Source organism: Bombus bifarius, unplaced genomic scaffold, assembly GCF_011952205.1.
Source record: "Bombus bifarius isolate JDL3187 unplaced genomic scaffold, Bbif_JDL3187 scf7180000008058, whole genome shotgun sequence".
NCBI classification, from domain to species: domain Eukaryota; kingdom Metazoa; phylum Arthropoda; class Insecta; order Hymenoptera; family Apidae; genus Bombus; species Bombus bifarius.
In genome coordinates this window covers 1,739,742-1,761,284 of record NW_022884422.1, presented here as the reverse complement: position 1 = coordinate 1,761,284, position 21,543 = coordinate 1,739,742, and the positions used below count along the sequence as shown (strand labels likewise).

At 38.8% G+C, this 21,543-nt stretch overlaps 3 protein-coding genes across 11 annotated transcripts in view; 2 read left to right on the top strand and 1 right to left on the bottom strand.

Annotated features, from left to right (window-relative positions):
- LOC117208256 (disks large 1 tumor suppressor protein) overlaps window positions 1-21,543 on the bottom strand; it is a 526,768-nt gene that overhangs the window by 466,556 nt on the left and 38,669 nt on the right. The window contains exon 1 of one of the 6 annotated variants that reach the window (XM_033449271.1): window positions 916-2,275. The exons of the other annotated variants lie outside the window; for them this stretch is intronic. Coding sequence (XP_033305162.1) covers window positions 916-988 — 73 coding nt within the window. The 5' untranslated portion in view covers window positions 989-2,275. Of the gene's footprint in view, window positions 1-915; window positions 2,276-21,543 lie in introns of those variants that run through there. 6 annotated transcript variants of the gene reach the window in all.
- LOC117208257 (facilitated trehalose transporter Tret1-like) lies at window positions 11,467-14,316 on the top strand. Of its 4 annotated transcripts, none has more exons than XM_033449283.1 (5): window positions 11,467-11,724; window positions 11,873-12,163; window positions 12,249-12,794; window positions 13,331-13,773; window positions 14,171-14,307. In XM_033449283.1, the coding sequence occupies exons 1-5, from the start codon at window positions 11,661-11,663 to the stop codon at window positions 14,243-14,245; spliced, it is 1,419 nt and encodes a 472-aa protein (XP_033305174.1). In that variant the 5' UTR covers window positions 11,467-11,660; the 3' UTR covers window positions 14,246-14,307. The 4 variants fall into 4 exon arrangements, with proteins under 4 accessions (XP_033305174.1, XP_033305172.1, XP_033305176.1 ...); XM_033449281.1 differs by having other exon boundaries at window positions 11,490-11,724; window positions 11,859-12,163; window positions 14,171-14,316; XM_033449285.1 differs by having other exon boundaries at window positions 11,576-11,724; window positions 11,781-12,163.
- Window positions 15,412-17,177, top strand: LOC117208258 (facilitated trehalose transporter Tret1-like). The gene is made up of 2 exons (XM_033449286.1): window positions 15,412-15,541; window positions 15,663-17,177. The coding sequence occupies exons 1-2, from the start codon at window positions 15,472-15,474 to the stop codon at window positions 16,982-16,984; spliced, it is 1,392 nt and encodes a 463-aa protein (XP_033305177.1). The 5' UTR covers window positions 15,412-15,471; the 3' UTR covers window positions 16,985-17,177.

Below are 21,543 nucleotides of genomic sequence, written 5' to 3'. Positions count from 1 at the left end.
ATGCGAAAAATAAGCGACGCGTATCGAGTAAATTATCAAACAGTTTGCACACGATCCAGTGATACCGAACCGTGACGAGAAAATAAATTTCCGCAAATTTACACGAAAGGCGTGAACAATCTCGGTTCGCCATTCGTTTATTCGATTACCATGCTATAATATTTGCCTGAGCCGCGTTGGCTAACGCCTCCGCGTTAACGAAAGCCGTACTTTAACTGCTTCATTATGCAAAACCTTTCGCTATCTTTTCTCTAAATAAGTTTGGGCCCGTGTTAACGTCCGCTCTCTTCCGCCGGTTCGTTGCTCGTTTTGCACTCAGGCCGGCCGCCTTAAAATAACGCTAATCTCACCATTCTCTAAACTAATACGCCCAAGAATATACTCCATCGCTTAAGGATACTCGCTACCGAGCCCCTGATCGTTTACGTTCAACTACGAAAACGTATTTCACATGAAATGGATTCATGGTATTGCATCCTTCTTTTTGCACAAAGTATCGCAACCAACTTGCAACGGAACAACGTTACCTTTTCCTTGATCGTCTATCGACCGTAACAAAGAAACGGTAAGTAAAAGACAAAAATATGTTTATTTTCCGTCGTAAACTTTAAATCGTTTCTCGGACAAATACAAAGGACACGCTTACCGATGATACATATCAAATATATCAATATTATCGGATTCATCCGATTTCGTTTTTCAAGATATATTCGTAAACGTTGAAATCACAATTTTCAGAATAACTTCGGGAACCTTCCCGCTATCTGTAATCTTCGCGGTTAACCACGCGTTTTAAAAACGGAACAAATTGTATAAAAATTCAACAATGATAATACACAGAGAAAGGTAAAGTTGAACAAGAAGTTCGAGGATTCTTGACTACCAAGGGCTACAACGTACAAAAGAAGAACTTACGGTATCGTTCGAGGTAGAGCACGGTAGGCAGATAACAGCACATGCCGTTATCACCGTGCACGTGGGCATACATGTCTGCTAATTAACACCCGCCGGCGGTAACGCGTACACGAGAGTGTTGCCGTGGCCTCCGATGCTTAACAGAGCAAGCCTTCTCTGTCAATTCGGCGATCCACTCGACGATCCTTCACCGATGCCGGAACAACCGTATTCGGATGATCGCGGATGCATGGTTGGTGACGGTAGGAACAGCAGCACGCTGCAAGCGGGTGTCCACGAGCAATACGCGTGGCCCGCGCACGCCGATCGATCGATCGATGAATCCTCGTCGTCGACCGGCTACCTCTTAGTGAGAAGCGAGACAAATTGACGCTGGGCCCACTCGCGTCGCTATTATACACCGCAAATAACGCGGATCGATCACCACGAGCCACCACCGTCTCAGTCTACTCGTTAAAACACCTTTTTCTCTCTTATCTGGAGCCGCGAGCTTCGATTCGCTCACCTCTCCTCGCCCAGTTTTACCATTCTTTCCCTTCTAATCATCAATGAAGAACACGGTTAAGTACGTGGCCGGCTGTCTGTCGACTGGTAGAATTTCGAACAATTTTAATTGCGAATTCGAGGGTTTGATCTCAACGCGCCGCGGAACTTTCACAATCACCGGCTTCCTGCACACCGATCGTTTCATCGATGTGAATTATTCGAGTAACCGACGAATCGCAGAGGTAAAGATGTAGTTCGTTCCAGTTTCACCATGCACCAGTTTCACTTCGAAAGCACCACCAACTCGATATCTCATATAAATTCGTCGGTGAGAATGAAATCTGTTTTCTGGAAAAACATCGGATGAAAAATGACGTGTTTACGGGGTACGGTCTATCCGCTTTATTACAACTTCATTCGCCTCTTTTGTTCGAAAGTCCAAAATTACACGCGACGGCAATGTCAAAGTTTGCGGTGGTTTTTAAGCTTAGTTTTTAACATGGAAACACGACACTGACGTTCTGTTGGCAATACGTAATACACCGTCCTCGGTTTTTCCGTTTAATCTTCCTACATGGATCATGACAGACTTTTTTCAGCCAGTGCCCCGTTTATTTTCCAAACGCCGGTAGTATAACGCCAGATCGCTTATTCGCCCAACTTTTTCAAACACCAATCGATAATTTCGTTAAAATTATTATCTTACCCCGAATCTAGTAAGCCTGTATAAAACATCGTTTCGTTATACCGCGATGTTACCCGATAAAGTTCATAAATAATCTCCTGATGTACAGATATCCCGATGAATAACAAACACGAATGGTTTATTCTCTGGAAGTATATTTACATCTAGTCGGTTGTTTAATCGTTTCTGTAGTCGCTCTTCTCGTATGGCTTAAGAGATTACAATCTCCGATGAGGACGCTACGATGAGGATCTTTGACGCTACGAACAATGACTTTATCAGCGTGAAAATGGAAGCTGGAAAATTTGGGCTGCAATTAACGCAATTTTCCCGAGAGGCTTGTTATGCAACCGCACAGAAAATGGTTGCAGTCAAGTGCATTTATGATGCCAACCACGCGCACGTGACTGATCCATCTGAACCAGACACACGATTGATTTGCGAGATGAACACCTGTCAACGAGTTAATTGCACCGTCTATAGCGATTTCGGTTTCTCCATATCCTACTTTTTTTTCTTTTTTTGTTACTTTTTCTATTGTTGGTCGATTCGGCGACACTGAAACGATACGTTGCAGCGACGAAATTACACGCGTCAGCCGGAATTTCACGATACAAGGACGTCTGGATTTAATTCCCATTCCCATTAAGTAATATCGAAACTCTCGCATACGATTCTCGAACGCGTATTAGTTTGCAATTAATCAAGAAGTATCGCTTGTGAATGTCATGCGATCACGTTTCACTCAATTTGTTACATATCTCGCATAATAATGCAATTTTTCGGCGATATTATACTTTTTTCTTGTTTCACTTATTTCCTTTATTTTGTTTTCGTCGAAACGGTGACACGAAAAGTTTCTCAACGGAGTTAATTAGCGAGTCATTTTTATTCGATTCTGCGCATCGTAAAAACCAATCGACGAAATTAAAAAAGTTTTTCGCTTCGTGAAAGACTGATCGTAATTACGTACTGTTTAAAAGCCAGATTCGATCGACCCTTCGAGTTTAATCGTCGTCGGTACTGCTTCGGAACATCGAATTTCTCTAAAGTTCTGTTTCGTAAATATTAGCTTCCGTTAAGACAAACTTATTCAATGAAGCATCGCACGCTATCCTGATGCGCAAATCCTCAATTAACCATTACATACTCGTGCCGTCAATCACGCAAGACAATGACATCCGAATTCCATAATACCGTCGATTACATCATTTCGAATTTTACATAAACCGCGTTATTTTGCCTTAGAGCACGCCGAATTCTTGGACGGGAGAATCATTCGAAAAATTCGGTTGTTTAGGCGAATGCTGACAACCGACCAATACATAAATCTCTCTTGATATATGTACAAAATTTATGCCATAAATTTAGTTCGATCTCTATGAATACGATTTCCACCACCGAAAACTCCACGCAAGGTAAATATTTACTAACAGCTTAATCTTTTATACGAGTAAGAGGATTTTGATTTCAGGGGAACGAAACGCCGAGAAAAAAACCATCAATTGCTCAGCTCGTTATTTTTTACCGAGACGATGCGATGTGTTTGTTCCTTTTCGTAATAAATCGGACTCAAACCTTACAGACAGTGATGCAAACAATTTACATTTCCTCGGAAAGCAAATTTTGATAAGCATATGAGTATAGTATACGTGTTATCGAACGTAATGGTACGGTGATTCATCGTACTGTTTATGATATATAGACCGGTAATTTTTTCTACGGGAGGCAAAGGCCATTAGTCGTGTCAAAGAACTTTTACGCCGATACATGTGCCGACTACGTTTAGAAAAGTTCAAACATCGAGTCAATAAAGGGACCATCGCAATTTCCGAGTATACTCCATCAAAGTATCCCAAAAGTTGTTAAATTCGGAATTTATTTTCAACGAACAATACCATTGAAATAAGTCTCGTCACGGATGAAAACCGTTTTCCCGTATATTTCAATATTCACCGTAATGTGCATACACCACCGACAACTTCAAATAACTTCAAAGCGAAACCAATTTGTCTCTACGAAAAAATCATTGAAGAAGAACAAAAATCTCCGATAAAATGACGTAACTCAATCAAAGTGTCGTAGTAAATATGCGAAAAATATTAACGCTATCGCAAGATCGAGACGTTTCTCCTGTCGCAGTATACTTTGATGTTTCGAAAACTGTTCTCGATCTTCTAAATAAATCGAGCCTGGATTCGTTATCCATTCAAAGAAACACACATCGCGATCACTGTACGTTCGTTAAATAACACATGTCACAGACAGGACGTTAGTCGGAAAGTTAGTTCGTTTTTTAGTTTGTAGAACAGCTTAAAGTGAACACGCCGATACATCGATTCGAGGATCATCGAAGCAAAACATCACTTGTAACGCCGAAGAGCAAGATGTAATCACGTAAACTATCCGAGGCGATTAACACGTGAGTCAACGGCGTCGTCGACAGCATTCTTTGCACGACATTCCGTCGGAATTTCATGGAAGCGGAGGCAACGCACATGGAACGCCCGCTCGGAGCGGCTTTAACCCGCTGACTGCCGGAGTCGCCCCTTTTCCAACCCCTTGACTCGTCCCGGACCGCCCCCCAAACCCACCTCCTTCCCTGTCCTCCTCCTCGGTCCCGCCAACTTCATCCACGACCTCTACCTTTGCCCGTACCTTCGCGAAATCCTTTCCTCCTCCGTTCGTACGTACACACGGCCGCCGACCGTGCCAAGTGTTCGTGCACCTTTCCATTTCTCCCATTAACAACGTAGAGCCTCGGCCCACGAGGAAAGAAATTACGACTTGACAGCTATACCTTAAATATGGCGCTTGAAATAATTAGCAGATGCAGCGTTGTTGGATGATACACGCGGCAAACAAATATCGGGGATGCGAGAAATAGGGTAGGTTCAACTGTTGTACTGTGAGCTACTTTATAGATATAGATATAGACGGTGTAGATGTTTAAAAACATTTTTAGCTTTTTTAGGAGGTTCGCAAAGTGTCATTATTTCGATAAATATCTTTGTGTTGTTTTATTATTTTTGGATACAAAAGTTAGCAACAAGACTTAAATGTCCCGGATTAAGATAGATCAGAGATTAACGGTAAGTAGTATTATACGATACTCGATCAGACATTAAGCGACAATGAAATTCACTCGTGTAAAACACTCGAATCTCGTTCTTTTCTGCTCCTTCCTTTTTTCCTTTGACTACGGTTGTTACTTCGGATTTCTACGACATAATAGATAGCATTTTTACGGACTCGCCGATTCAAATACGAATAGGTAAATTTTACGGTGCCGTAACTGAAAAATCGTCGTTCTCTTTCGTCGTTGAGAAGGAGAATAGAGTCTTTTATGTTTCGAAGCTCCGCGCTATGAAACAAAACAAAAGTTTTCGCAACAACGACGGTAACTTCGTTACTAACGGCGGGGAAGTCATTGTGAAAAGCAATTACAGAGACGACAAACGTTTCGTATGACTGTATGAAAATACGACGAACTAGGGCAACTTGGTCTGCGCGGGAAAAAATTCGAGCGGAACACTTGCTAAAATTGGAAAACGCTTTATATCTAATGCTCGCATTCGCCTTAACCATTCTCGACGGTTTGATGCGATCATTGATCGAGCGCACGCGTGTAATAGGATAGAGCATCACGGAGAAGAGAAACACGACCGCTGTCTGTGTTTTCTTTCCTTCATCTCCCTCGTTCGGCACCCCCTCTTTTGCCATCTCCCTTTCTTCCGCTTCTTTTCTCGGTTTATCTTTCTCTCTCAGATGGAAAAGCGGCGCGAACAAATAATACGGGATGAAGAAAACGAGATAAAACCCCATGAAACGAAAAGACGATGGAAGAAAGCCATCCGCGAAGCCGACATCTCCTCGCTTCAGCTTTACGTCTTCCGTTGACTGGCCTGAAGAATCCCGCTTTCACGTCGAAAGTCTTCTTAACGAGAGTAAAGAAGAAAAAGAGCTGGCACGAGATGGAGAATATCCTTCGGGTACCTAATAGCTTTTTACGCCTTATTACTTATCATTACAGCTATCATGATGACGATCGACCTTGGAAAGAAATATGTACTAGCTTGATAAGATCACGCGATTATCAATGATGCAATGGACCAACCAGCTTCAGTTCGTGTTAAAGTCTTCCGGCAAATATGTCGAGACGCGAAAAATAAATATGTACCGACATATTTCGTTTAAGGAAGAGTTATGCTACAAATTAAGCGCGAGAAGCCCACAAAGATTTTAGCATTTGGGAAATTTGGTATATAACTAAATATCATAAACTAGAATTCCTCGACAATGGTATTTGCCTAAGTCTGATTAAGCTTCCTTAATCTCCTAGCCATTGCGGGGTTGATTTCAGGAGTCGCGAAACAATTCAGAGATACAATGCTAACAGAGAATACCATCTGATCGTTTTACGTGTTAAATTCAGTCTACAGTTGGCAAAAAATACACACCGAACATAGGCGACATTCGCAATGCAAACAACGCTAATCTTAGCGCATATATGGGCTCGTTCTTCAGCAAATATAATAAACATGTTATACAATATTGCGGTGTAAGTCATTTCTATTTGAACTTCTATTGAATAGACTAACGACCATTCGTCGTACTGTTTCGTAGCACGGATCAATCGGAAATATTTACAACAATTTGTATTTTCGTTGTTATCGTTGTATTTATCAAATACTAATGAAATATTACAATGCCCAGTATTTTGTAAAAATTGAAACTCCGTGTTTATTTCACATTGCCTCGTCCGTGTACGTACTTGATGCCTTTGTTTATGATAAAGTGAATAAACTCAGCGAAATTGCGTTCCAGTTTTACGTAATTATTACTAAGCAATCTTTCTGTTGAAAAAAGATAGAATACAAAGAAAGGAGAACAATAAGGACAGAGAACGTAAAAATGAACCGATTTCAACGATCACTCGACGCTCAAATTTCGATGCGAATCTCGATTCTCGAGTGGAGCAAATCGATTGCGCGTCTCTTCGAAACGTCAGATCCCTAATACGTTATGAATTTTACCCCGCTTTGCTTCTTATTATCGATCAACAGAAAAAAGCTAGGCATCCTGAACGTTTCACCAAATCCTGACTAAAAGAAATAAAGAAGCAAAACTGTCGGTGAAAAGGGAAAAGAATCTCTTGCATCTCTAACCGAGCATAAAGTGGAAAATATCTGCAGCCGAACTATATATAAAATGGCAAAAGAGAAAGAAAAAGTCTACTATTGTGTCTGACATCCCGTTATCGTATTTCGGAAAGGTCACCTAAATAATGTTTTATGAGTAAAAACAAGTTGAAAATCATTTTCAATTTAGCTCAATCGTGTTGAGATATATTTACGAAGTTCGTGACATAATAATACACGAAGTAAGTAATGTCTCGAAGCGATTTCTCGTTATGCTTTTAATTTCCAACAAAATGATCCATCCGTTAATTGTAGGAAAATAATAAGGACAGCTCTTTGAATTCTATTATTCAACACCGAAACTCAGTCTTAACTCGACTACTTCAAGCGAATCCGCTTATGACTTTGACGGTAATGATGAGTGTGCCGTAATACAATTACGAATTTAATTACAAAGAACGTTAATTACACAAACTATAAGCTTCGTTTCAATAGTGCATCGGATTTAGTTTACGAGATAAATCAATTTGCCTAATTCTTTCGTTACATAAAGTACGCATAATTGCGCTTCCGGGCGAAGCTAACTAAGTAATTAGTGAAAAGCAAATGCGAAAATGTGATCAGTATTTTGTCTTTATTTTTAAATTAAGAATTATGAAAATTTTAAATGAAAATATACACAATCGTCGCTGCTCTCCATAAGTTATAAACACTAACAAATGTATGCTTGATAGAAACTAAAGTGTTCCGACAGCATATAAATAAATATACAGTTATTTATCGGAACGTAGCACACGAAAGAAACTCGCATAAATGAAAATAACAATAAACGAATAAAATTCTCTTGAACGAACTAGAATAGCAAAATTTAAATAATGATTTTCATATAAATTAAGTTCAGGAAAAATGGAAATGTCATAAACTACGTAACGAAATCTTCTAAATAAAATATCCTCTTAATCGAATAGTGACGCGCAAAAAATAAAATAAATCCATCGCAAGAAATCTTGCAAGAGTGGGTCCCTAATCAATCTGTATGTAAATTAGAAAATTAATTTTCGAGAGATTTTATTTAATCCGTCTTTCGCGGCATGACAACGCGTTTGAGGCAATAAAGAGAAGAAAAAATAATTATCGAGCGTATTAAATGAAACTATCGTGAACATGACGTTTCCCAAATTAAGCGATTAGAAATTTTATCCATTTTTTCCATTATCGATTGCGAGAATAAAAAGCAGCGATTTTTACACTTAATCATAGGATAATTTCACAGACGGTTTGACACTGTCGGAATCATAAAAATTCGACCGAAATGAAACGATACACGGTGTATAAGAATATCTCCTTGCCGTTGGCTCCCTTCCTAGCCATTACCTATTCCACGGCTAGGTTTTACTTTCAACCCTTTTCAACTATGGTTCAGCCCCTTCCTTTTACCTTGAGGAGTGATAGCTTTCGAAACGTTACATTATACACCAGGAACTCCTTTCGCTGGTACGCCAGTTCATCTTTGTCTCCCTTGGTTGTCGGATAAAACGCGAACGACCAGAAGGAAGTCGAAGAAGGAAAAGGAAAGAAAGAAAAACGACCAGGGCAAAAAGAAGGTTCGAGATGAAAGGGCAAGAAGAAAAGGGTAAAAAGAAAGTACAGGAAGAGGACAACGCAAAGGAGAAAGTAAGAAAAATATGGCGAGAGAATAACATACATGCATGTAGGTATATATATATATATATATATATATATATATATATATACATATATGTTATATATATAATGTATTATCTACATGCGACTAGCATTACGAGCTTTAGTCTTCCTACGCCTATATCCACGTTTTCTGACGTATTTCGTCGTCTCCTTAAAAGTAAACTATAATATAGCCACTCGTACTCACACCCCTCGTAAGTATATCAGGGCCTTCTCTCCCTGACGGAACTAGAGACGTGAGCTGGATTTCCAAGATACCTCTGCTACGTGAGGTTTTGGCATTATAAATATTTTGCGAACTTGTCGTACCGGGGAACAAATTTCAATAATTTAAGTTAAAAGTAATCATGGTCATTCAAATGTTACTAACTTCTAATAACTCGTTGAGTCATAAATTGCCCGGAGACTTCTAAATCGAGCAACTCTCGGAACATGTACATATCTCGTGAAAATGTGTTGTAGAGGCTTGTTTATCCGATGCTTTGAGGAAAGTTCAGAAAACATCGTAAAAGACGAAAAGTGCATTTCGCAGAGACGAATACAGCGACACCGCTCTAAGAATAACCTTGCGAAATTATACGGAGCTTCCTGCGTAAAGTAAATAAAGGAAGTAGTAATCCGTGTACGACGATGGAATAGCTTTTCTCTCTGCAATAAAAGCGCATATAGATCCTTGGATCTTTGGCGAACCGTTGGGAACCATACGATCGCTCGAACTAACTTCGCAATCGACAAACAGGTTATAACTTTCTTTCATAAATCGGCAGTACAATTGTCTTATAAAAATCCATTCGAAAATTGGACGAGGAAATACACAAATTTTAATATCTTTTCATTTTAGTTCACTACGAACACTATGACAAGGCAAATTTCAAGCTTGAAGCTTTTTTTCACTTTGATCCTGCACTTTATCGATAAGATCGCAAGTACATTCGATAATAAGCAAAACTGATCAAATTCAATTATGCGATTCCCGAGGGCAAGTAATCCAATTTGCACATCATCAAGTCACGCGGTGAAACTAGTTCGAAGAGCCAGGCATACAACCGACCACATGTATCAAATATTGAAGTTGCTAGATTGCGCTGGACTGCCCTTAGGGATACCAAATAACTGACAGACCCTGAAAACCCTTGTCGAATCGCAGTTTGTAGTTAACCCTAATCTGCATGAAGAGACATAAGATTTCGAACGTTCGAAACGTCGTTCAACTTCCAAAGGAAATCCAGAACCAAGTTGGCCTCGTCACGCTGACAACTTCTCCAGTTTACAATGTAATTTGATCTTTATCTATCATACTGCTTATCTATCTATTCTTTTATCTATTTTTCTTTATTGTCTTTGAAAACACTAAATGATTTGTAGACAATTAGCATTTGAATCAAGTGCTAATTTACATTATTCTAGAAACTTCACATCATCTAAAACTACCATTGTTAGATTTTTTCCTTAGAATTCTAGAAGTTTGAAGATCATTATCACTCAAAGACTGGAAAATAAGTTTTCCTTGCAAGTATTTCTTAATTTCATAATTGCCAAAATACGTGCATACTACGTGTCTGCGTGATGTCATTCCAATATGCACCTTTTTAACGAATATTTCACATTCTCAGGCGCAATACTATTACAACCATTCCCAAGAATGAACAGATATTTAAATTTCATCGATATACACATTGACTTCGACCGATCCTATTGAATCTTAAAATTATAACTTAGAAAATTACATGCATTCTTCGAGTAATTCTTCCTTTACGTACAACTGAAAATTCGGAAATGATGCAAAACGAAACATTGAAATTTATCACAAAAATCAAGAGCACAATGGATGAAACTAACAATATCAGCATGAGAAATACGTTGTATAAAAACCGTTCTTTTCGCAGGAACATGCTCCAAGCTTGCAAGCTGGCGCAAAAATGAAAACGTCAATTTAATAAAAGTTGAAAATATTTATTTCTATTCGTTTATTTCGTTCATTAAACTCAAGCAAATTCCAGTGTGTATTTTAATTATGCTTCTCGCCAGTCATCGTGCAATTTGGAAAATTGATTAACGCGTGACCATAAATATTTCGTTTCGTGTAATAGCACGTTGAACCGTATTTCGATCCAATCTTCATTTCTATTAAAGTCATGAAGAACCTCATTTTCATGCCAAAATCGATATTAGCAGTGCAATAACACATATGAAAACATAATTCGTTGTTAATTAGAGCGGTTCTCAGTGGTTAAAGTTTTCTGTTTTAACTTTTTGTCGTGGGAAAAGGCTGAAAGTACACGTACATGAATCGAAGCTGAATCATTGAAAACTTAGCAGTGTTTCTCTCGATAAACAACAACCATCCGTTCATAATTACTTCCATAACGATGCTCGAAATTGTTAGAGAGCCAGATTCTATTCACATTGCACATAGTACAACGTTGTGCAATCAGTAGGTTGCGGTATACGATATTCGAGGCAGTCCAAAAATTCGATTGAAATATTACACGCGAATGCACGCAGTTTCCGTATCGCTGATAGCGAAAGCTTCATGACGAATCATGTCTCACTGCTAAGATACCGAGCGCCAAATATTTATGAGAGGCGACGATCCGAAAGAGAATGCGAACTGAGAAAACAGGAAAATATAAATCAATTAGAAGAACGAATCCGCGGTAGTGACGAACCGGTGCGGCGGAGAGCCGTCAGAAGTATTCTTGCGCTTTATCTCGCTCAACGCATCCATGAAACTGAAGGCAATAGAGGCTTTTCTCCGTGTGTGGCCACAATGGGCCACCTGTCTGACAGGTTAGTCAACAGTTCTACATTTCTGTGTACGTTGCATTATCCTTGTGTTATTTTAGTTAGACACAGATATCGATGTTACAAAAATATTATGTGATCGTCGCACGTTTCGCGTGAATTCATACAACATCAATTAGGGATTTCATCATAGTGGCTCTAATGGCTATCAGTATTGGACTAACGATCGGTTGGACATCCCCTTTCCTCGCACGCTTGACCCTGGAAGACTCGGAAATACCTATAACGGATGAAGAAGGATCATGGATCGTTTCTTTGTTACCATTTGGACGTTTATTCGGTGCTATCGGCGGTTCCGTCACCATGGAGTATTACGGCAGCAAAAGATCTCTGTTAATGTCTGGAATTCCTATTATAATAAGTTGGATTTGCATAATATTTGCTAACTCGGCATTTTGGCTTTACGTATTCAGAGTTAGCGCAGGTAATTTTTATTCGACGTTTGTGATAGATCGCACATGTATCTTGTCACTTCAAGTACATACAATTATTAGAAGATATTTTTTTAGGTATCTCTTTCGGCATGTATTATAGCTGCTTCGCCTTTTACATAGGCGAAATAGCATCAGCCAACATCCGTGGTGCACTGGTCAGCACAATAGTAAATGGGATGCCATTTGGAACGTTGATCGGCAACATAATGGGCAGTCATGTGTCGATGATGTGTTTTGGACTTGTAAGTCTAGTTTTGACCATCTGCTTCATGACGGTCTTCCCGTTGCTACCACAATCGCCTCACTATTATGTGCGGCAGAATAATGCGATTGAGGCGAAGAAAACGATCCAATGGTATCACCGAAAATCAAACGTGAACGTCGAGTTGGAAATAATCGAGGACTTCGTGCAATCTTCCAAATCAACCAACTTCCGCGACAAAATCAATCAGATTATGGAAAGGAAGAATAGGCGCGCGTTCTATATGATTATACTGTTGTTCATTTTCATGCAACTCAGTGGGTTAAACACCGTGACATACTATATGGAAATAATCATAAGAAGCGCGAAAGTGACGTCGCTGGAGCCGGCGACCGTCGTGATCATCTCCACTGGAATTGGTACATTTTACACAAAGAGGATAATTTCTATGCATATATGTTTCAAGATAGAATAGTGTTTCTTTTTATTCCGATATAATCCGTGAATTTTCGAAATAGTCCAGTTCTCATTTTAAAGCTATGTTTACCCTGGATGTGTATTCTGATGGGTATGATACGTTACATTTTCCATCTTGTACAAGTAGCTTTAAAATTCATTACGTTGCCAACTATTATACATTATCCATACCGCTCTATATTATATTAAAATGCTTCTTTTTTAGTCATAAAACGACATTTAAATCAAAAATTTAATAAAAATGTACTTTTTAGCTTCTTCTGCTACGTTTTACATGTATATGTAAATTCATTTCGATCTTTAAATGTTTCATTCGTCAGAGCGACAGCTCGCCAGAGCACGCATCCACTGTTGCCATAACTTAAGACGTCGAAAGAAAAGGACGAAACTTTCTTTTTGCCCCCCGGTTTATTTCTCCTTCTTCTATTTTATTTCGAGGATTTTCGAATCGATACAGGATACGATATTCGCATTCCAGGTATAGTGATCGGCTGGATCAGCGTGTATCTGATCGATCGGTGCGGGAGAAAGGTTCTCATTGCGGTGTCATGCGGCTGCGTAATCATCGCGATGGTGCTTCTGGGATTACACTTTCTGCTACTGGAGCAGAATTTTGAACCAAAAAGTCTGGAATGGCTGCCGATCCTAGCGATGATACTCTTCATGATGATGTCCATCGGTCTGATACCGGTTCCGAGCACCATACTCAGCGAGCTTTTCCCAGACGATTTAAAGAGCATCGCCGGATTCACTGCCAGTATCACGTCCGCGTTATTCGCGTTCATCTGTAGTAGAACCTACCAACCGCTCATCGATCTCATGTCCGAAAAATACGTATTCTGGATGTACGCGATAGCCATGACCGTCTGCTTGGTATATTCGATCACCGAAATGCCCGAGACCAAGGGGAAGACCTTGCAGGTAATTTTTAACTGATTCACAACGTTCACGATCTTATCAGATTATTGCAAATATTCTGTCGACGATGTGATATTTGTAAAGGGGAATTTTATGTCTTTGAAGAAGCACTGTTTTAAATATTGTACAGTATATTCGATTTTATTAATTAATTATTTATCCAGGCTCGAAGATAGATTATATATTTGAAGCGGCGTATGAGATGATTCAGTAGATATTCATCAAAAATTTGCTAATTCGATTCTAATAGAAAAGATGTCAAGTTGGCTCGCGAGAGTGTGGGTAATGACAGAATGATGTAGTAGTCTGTTCCTGTTGTACAAACAGTGGACGAATCAGTCATTGTTCAGTTTCCCGTTGACGTGGTATTAAATAATCGATATCGATATAATGTTGACAGGAAATACAGGACATGCTAGCTAGCGAGAGTAAAAAAGGAGGAAGCAGTTCGGAAATAACAAGAACGGTACGATAACAGACTGTATTGGAATAAAGTGTGAAGTAAAGGTGATCTCAATAAAAATAAATGATACTTACACGAACGAATATTTTAATTACTCTTATCACATACCTTTATCACATATACCGAAAATGAAAGAAATATATAGTGTTGATTATTATATAAAATAATCAGTCATATATACGGAGATTTCAATTTCTCCATTACTCAGCGAATTGTACGTAATTACACGTATCTTATCTTATCACAAAAAGCCACTAAACAACAGTATTTCGCAAATAACCACCAGAGAACTTAATCAGGCAATGACGTGAAGAATTATTAAGGAATTTTGCAATTAAACATTAAATTCCTACAATATATGCACAAAAAAGATATATTAGACAACTGATATTATTACTTTCATTTGCATCATAAGGGATCGTTAAATTCAAAATCAAAGCTGAAGACCTGTAAACTATACTTAAAACTCCAGGGTGTATTTTATTTCGATCGTTTTAGTCTGTAAACATATTATTTGAACAAAAAGAATTTAAAATAAATATCAAACAGTGCGTTTGTTCAACTATGTATTTATCTTGCAACTATATGCAATGATATTACTGATAAAAATGATTACACTTTCATTATACGCAACAGGAACCATACATTCCCACTTTACAAGTAGCAGAGATTCGTATATAAAGAAGAGCCAGAAGAATATTTGTATTTTCTGCAATGAAATATTTGTATTAATAATATTACTGTTGTTATTAATATTACTAAGTATATATCACGCGAGATTAAATAAAAAAGCAGTCTTGAAACGATCTCTGTCGTCTCATAGAATTGTAAATTACGTCAGTTTCCAATTATCAGACTCTTTATTTTAACATATGCTGATATTACAATCTTCCTGTTTAAACAGAGCAATTTCTACAACAGTATGGAGACAGGGCAAACAACTACAAAGTATAATTTATGATATTCGTTAGTAAAACGTGTTATTACCGTAGAAGTGATTGCTTTCATTCGAGCAAGACCCCCCATTCTACCCCCCACGTCTTTTGTTTTTCGTGAAAAACTAAAAAATGGAAACGTGGAAATCTCATTCCTGAACATATGATAGGATATATAGGAATAATGCACGCATGCGTGATGTTATCTGCATTTATGTAATCTGTTTCACTATTTTCAAAGCTATATAATTTTGATGTAAGTAATACATCTGTCAGCTGCTCCTTACCTTCGGAGGACTCATCATGACCGAGGCAAGAAGTGAGAAATTAAAGAAAAAAGTGTTCTGGCCGCAATGGATCGCTGGTTGCGGAGGTATTAACCAATCACCAATTAACTTTTCGAAATGCATATTGCGCAGTAATATTAACAATGTTGCAGTGGCCGCGAAACATCCAGATAAAAGGAGAATCATAATTTTGAATTTTTCTTACAGTCTGGTTGTTGATAACGGAACTGGGATTAGTGGGAGGATGGTCGTCTCCGTACATCAACTACTTAACTTCTGCAGAATCTACATTTCCGGTGACACTATCGGAAATATCGTGGGTGGTGTCGTTATTCAATCTGGGAAGATTTTTCGGTGCTATCGGAGGCGCTATATGCGTCAACTACGTCGGCAGCAAGACAACAATTACGATTAGCACTGTGCCCATCTCGCTTGGTTGGCTGTTCATCATCTTGGCTAACAGCGTGGAGTGGTTATACGTCTCGAGATTTTGCAGTGGCATCAGCCTAGGGATAACTTACAGCTGCTATTCTATATATCTAGGGGAAATAGCGGATCCTAGCATCCGAGGAGCGTTGATGGCACTAGGCACGAGCGGCGTAGCGACAGGAAACTTTATAATGAGTGTTATGGGAGCGTATTTGTCGATGGCTGTATCAGCCATGATAGCCTTAGTTTTTTGCCTTTTGCTAATGATTCTTTTCATCTGGCTGCCAGAATCCCCTCATCATTTAATTAAGAAAAGCTTGGACGAGAAAGCAAAATCATCGATTCAATGGTACCATAGAGACTATGACGTAGAATCGGAATTCATGGACTTACGAAAGTTTGTTGAAAATGTCAGTAAGCAAACGTTAACAGACTCTCTCAGGGAGTTAAAAATTGTTCATTTCCGTAAGTCGATTATTATTGTTACGATTCTTACCGCGTACGCTCAATTGAGCGGAATCAATAACATTTCGTTTTACATGGAGTCGATCTTCGTGTCCGCAAAAGTTAGCGTGATGGACCCAGCGCAAGTGGTGATAATAGTGATGGCATGTGGTATCATTGGATGTTGTTTATCAATGCTTTTAATGGACAGACTTGGGAGGAGAATTCTTATGGTCATATCGTGCACTGGAATCACGTTATCTTTAAGTCTGTTAACGGTCGAGTTTCAATTGTTAGATTTTGGTTTTGATTCAAAAACAGTGGAAGGACTAGCGATTACCGGAATGATAGCTTTCTACATAACAGTTTTCTCGGGTGTTACTCTCCTACCACCAACGATGCTTGGCGAACTCTTTCCTCCTTATCTAAAGTGCATCGCAGCATTTATTATCAGCAGCACAGCCGCCGTTGTCTCTTTCATCTCAACCGTCACTTACATGCCGCTGCTTAATTTTCTGAACGAACGATATTTGTTTCTATTTTATGGCCTGTTAGAGGCTACGGCTATACCATTTACCTTGATCTGTGTACCTGAGACGAAAGGAATGTCCTTGCAAGCAATTCAGGATCAACTGACGGGGAAGAGTAAAGCTTGAAGTATATCTAGTGTTAATAAGACTAATCTCTCTCGTGAGCAAAATACGGAACAATTTATAATCTCCAATTGAGTTATTATATGAACGTATAAATATTTTACAAGGGCGCAAATACGAATACTGTAAATATCAAAATTCGAATACTCGCTTTAAATGTAGACAATTACTTTTTTAAATAAACGTAATATAGATTGTTTTATTAATGTGTTATGAAACTGAAATTATTACTTCGTAACTAAAGACTGTACACGGAATACGCTTTCTCGAAGATTGTCTCTCAGTTCAACAGATATTTCATTGGAACCGATGAAAGCGCATCTCAAGGAATTTTCTAGTGCATCCAGAAACGACGGACGAACGTTGGATAATAGAAGAAAAGGTCGCGATGCCTGTTGTTCTTTTGCTTGCCATTCTTCCTTTAACCGAGAAACGATGTAGCTATTTCTCTTTGGGGCGGACACACGCCGCCGTAACGTCGACGATGGAACTCGGCCAGTTTCATATTTTACAAGACGATATTTCAGCCGTGCTGGCTACGCCAACAATGTTAAAGGTGACACGGTCCCATGGTGGCATTGCTGAAAATTGGACACTGCCTTATCTCGCCCGGGTCATTGCACGATGACTGTTCTTGATATCCTTATAAACATCAGGGCATCGATACAAATTTACGATGCGACTTTTTTTTACTATTAAATGATACGAGCGTGTATTACAAAGAAGCTCTGATAATAAATATCATTAGTACCAAAAACTGTCACCGATTTCGCAAGCTATTTCGCTTTTACAAACATTGCGAATAACACAAGAACTATATTCCGCAATAAAAGAAACATAAGAAAAGACAATTACAATAAAAAAAAATTATTTATCATAGCGTATTAATGATACAAAGCAGAACGTATAAAATTACGTTATGTTATATTTCCGTGATGACGAACCGAACATCAACGCGGCGAATTAATTACTTAAACGTAACTGTTATTTCATAATAAATGTTTCACGTATCGCGCACACATCCGCTGTTCCTCCGGGCGTATGTGACCAGTTATCATTTTAAATTGATTACCGTGCAACCCAATTGCGTTTCGAGAGTTGCGTGAACCAATAATTCTTTGATCCATCCAGGGTGGAATAATGGTCACGGAGCCGACTTTGCCCTCTGACATGCGCCAACGCTGTTAAGTTATAGCATTTAGCCCGATTCAGATTTACGATAAGCCGATTTCCGGAAAGAATATTCTGCAGAATAAAATATTATAGGAATTATTGTAATTAATATCATGTCCATATCGAGAAAATGTATCAAGCTTTTAACAGCACCTCTACAGTTATCTGTCCGCTTCATGAAATATTCATAAATATTCACTTTTTGCTTTGGTTTACTATTGTGCGAATATTTTTTCCTCAGTTTTCTTACTCTCTTTTCCTTTCCCTTTATTTCCCTTTTTATTTCTTGTAGTCGTAACGATCGTTACAGTTTAGTGGATGTAAAAGAAGCAAAAAAGGTACATCGTAAACGGGGCGATTATCGCCCGAAACTAAAGTGGAATATTCAGGATAATAGAAGCTGAATGTTCAATGTTGAATACGTTGAACCGGAAATAAAGTGTCAGTTTGCCGATTTGATAACTCTCGATTCTATTCGATTATATTCGCCAAAGTTGTACACTAGATCGAGCTCGGTAAGCAGATAAACTTCGTTATAATCGTTTAAATTGTAATAAGCTTTAGCGAATATATGTAGCTGGATATTAATAATATTCTTTAAGAATTTAACGAACGAATTAATATAAGGATCATGTTTAAGACAACTTTTAGAAATTTCCTTAATACAGTCCACTCACTTAATATATATGTAGTACAATTTAAATGCAAAATCGATCGTAACGAGCCAGAAAACTACAAGAAGAACTAACGCAATTAAATAACTGCATTTTTTCGTTTTATTGTAGAAAATAGGATGATGCCACTTTAAAGCTTTCTCGGGAACAAACAAGATAGTTTATCGTCACGCGGATATAAACGCTTCTCCCGACAGAGCCCCGGAAATTGTACGCTTTAAAGCAAGCATTGTACATCACTGGCTTTCTTCAAGTTCTATACGATTGGTGGTTTCGAAACCGGCGGGTCATACATTCACATTTAACCTGTCCATATATATTAAAAGTATTATTAGAATTGCTCATTTTAAAACAATATCTTTAAATTTGTAAGTTCCCCCGCTAGATTTTATCCGAAACGAGGCGAAATTGCTTCATTCTATATTTCCACGCTTATGCCAATTATAGAGAAATTTTCATACTATATAATGTATTGAGCATGTAATAGCTATTCGAACACTAACTCAATCGTTCTCCTATATGCAGGTCGTCTCTATGTTCGTTTCAGAACTCCTAATCGCTTTAAAGCTGTCTACAACTAAACCGAGTCAATTATCCTGTCAACTCTCTGCTCTGAATCCTCTTACCTGATACCAATTACAGCGCTACATTTGGTAATACCGTACGAAGTAATTATTTCTAAACTTTCGAATTCGTAAAATATTCAAAAATTTCCCGATTTAACTTTAGATTAATTTCTAAAGTCAGTGAGATAAATTTCATCATTTCATAAATGAAGTTTGCGAACCTGTTCGCTTCGATTACAGCCCGACCATTCGAAATCGATGAAAAAGCATACTTTCGGTTGCTGTGCCAGAAACGGAACGATAGGACCATTTATTTCATTCGCTAGACATGGCACAGTAGTTTAATTTACCTCGACAGGAGTCTTGGGGCGAGATACAACACAAAAGCACGCACAGGCTAACGACGGAAATTATTATCGTTTCGCTATAGTCGAACGTAAATAAATTTACTCAACTATATTGTTTAATCTTAATTGTAGACGACATTATGGTACGCTGGAACTGCAGAGAAAGCAATCAAATTTCAAAAAAACATTATAAGATATATCAGCACGATTCTTTGTATTAACATGATAAATCCACTATGAGACATTCTGCATATCATCATTATCTCGTTAATTAACGGCTCTACAATTTAAGCATATATATACTTAAGTTGTATATATTGTTATATATATAACTTAATTAATTAACTTTCGAATAAATTATTTCAATCAAATAGATTTTTGTCATTATCTGTAGAGTTCTGAATATTTATATAAGATCTTGGAAACTATCATATTGTCTAACATGGCAATTACAATGATCATTGCATCAATTACAGACTAATTTTACGGATTAATTTCTTCAGATCAATTTGAAAACCACACTCGTGTTCCGAAGAAATACAATTACTTTTTCTAGAAAATCAAACATGATAGGATTTCTCAAGGCTTCCAATTTTATCAGAACACGGGGAAGAGGCGCAAAGAAAAATCATGCATACAAGCTGCAATAATGGAATGCCTCCAACTTTCGGTCAATAAAGGAGTTCTGAAGACAATTTTGCAATGCAATAACCCTTCGCGCCGTGGCAATCGACAAAGTTTTCCCCGAAGCCTTGCCTCCTCCACGTTCGCGTACATACCCGACAATCTTAAAATTCAACGAACCTCGAGGAGGATCGTTTTTCAACCAGACAGAGGATACCTGTTCCTGATTTTTGCCTCGCCGAACCGTTTCGTGCAGGACCAAGTTTGATCGGCCATAAAAAAACAAGAAATCCCGGGCCATTGGCACTCACGATTGGAATCGCTTCTGTTCTATTCGCTTTGCGCGACAAGCTGCGACAAGCTACGGCAAGCGTATGTCGCGTCACGTGGAACGTGAGAACATGGCCTGCGAACGTGCGAACGCGGCCAACGAATTTTGATTTTTATCCCGAGTCCTCATTCAAATGCCGCACTTGTGCATCGCGTCGCGTCACATCGCACGTCAACGTCTTCTCATTTGCACGTGAGAATGCCCGCATTACCCAGGCACAGAAAAATAACAAAGAGAATTCAAGAACAAAAAAAAAAAAAGATGGAAGACGATATCGATCGCAGCCCGGTTTAAGAGAAATCGAATTTCGAATCGAAGTAATTTTTTACCGTTGTCTCAAACTTCGTCCTCCTGCATAATGTCCTTTCTCCTTTCTTCGTTCGTGAAGTCGAATATTATATCGCAGAGATACCAAGAAAGAAGTTCGCCTAATAAACTTCTCCGAACAGTCAGCGAGTGGAGCGCGATGAATCTAGGAAGATATCTAGTGAAAAGAGGTTTGGGAAGGGAATTTCAAAGAACAGGATGATAACGCGAGAAAGTAGCGGTCGTACTCTGTCTCCCTGGCGGGTTCATTGAAATATTTAAACAAAAGGAATCGGTGGACTATCGCGACGCGCCGGGACGTTCTAGCGACGGTGAAGTTCGATGCACCGCATCGACCCGACAAAATGTAGGCTAGTAGTATGTCACGAAAACGCAGGAATTGGTTGGTCGCCAAGTCGCGGATAGTCAATGGAACGAACATAGGAAGGGGAACGAACCGCTAGGTCTGTAACCTAAATTCTCTCGTAGCGCCGACTTCCAGCGATCGCTTTGAAGCAACCTATACAGCTTCCGTTGGATC

Excerpts from the sequence above, each read along its gene's own strand:
- LOC117208257 (XM_033449283.1), top strand. The coding sequence starts at position 11,661 with ATGAAACTGAAGGCAATAGAGGCTTTTCTCCGTGTGTGGCCACAATGG. Across the intron at positions 11,725-11,872 it reads ATGGGCCACCTGTCTGACAG|TGGCTCTAATGGCTATCAGT; the intron begins GTTAGTCAACAG and ends ATTTCATCATAG. Across the intron at positions 12,164-12,248 it reads CGTATTCAGAGTTAGCGCAG|GTATCTCTTTCGGCATGTAT; the intron begins GTAATTTTTATT and ends ATATTTTTTTAG.
- LOC117208258 (XM_033449286.1), top strand. The coding sequence starts at position 15,472 with ATGACCGAGGCAAGAAGTGAGAAATTAAAGAAAAAAGTGTTCTGGCCG. Across the intron at positions 15,542-15,662 it reads ATGGATCGCTGGTTGCGGAG|TCTGGTTGTTGATAACGGAA; the intron begins GTATTAACCAAT and ends TTTTTCTTACAG.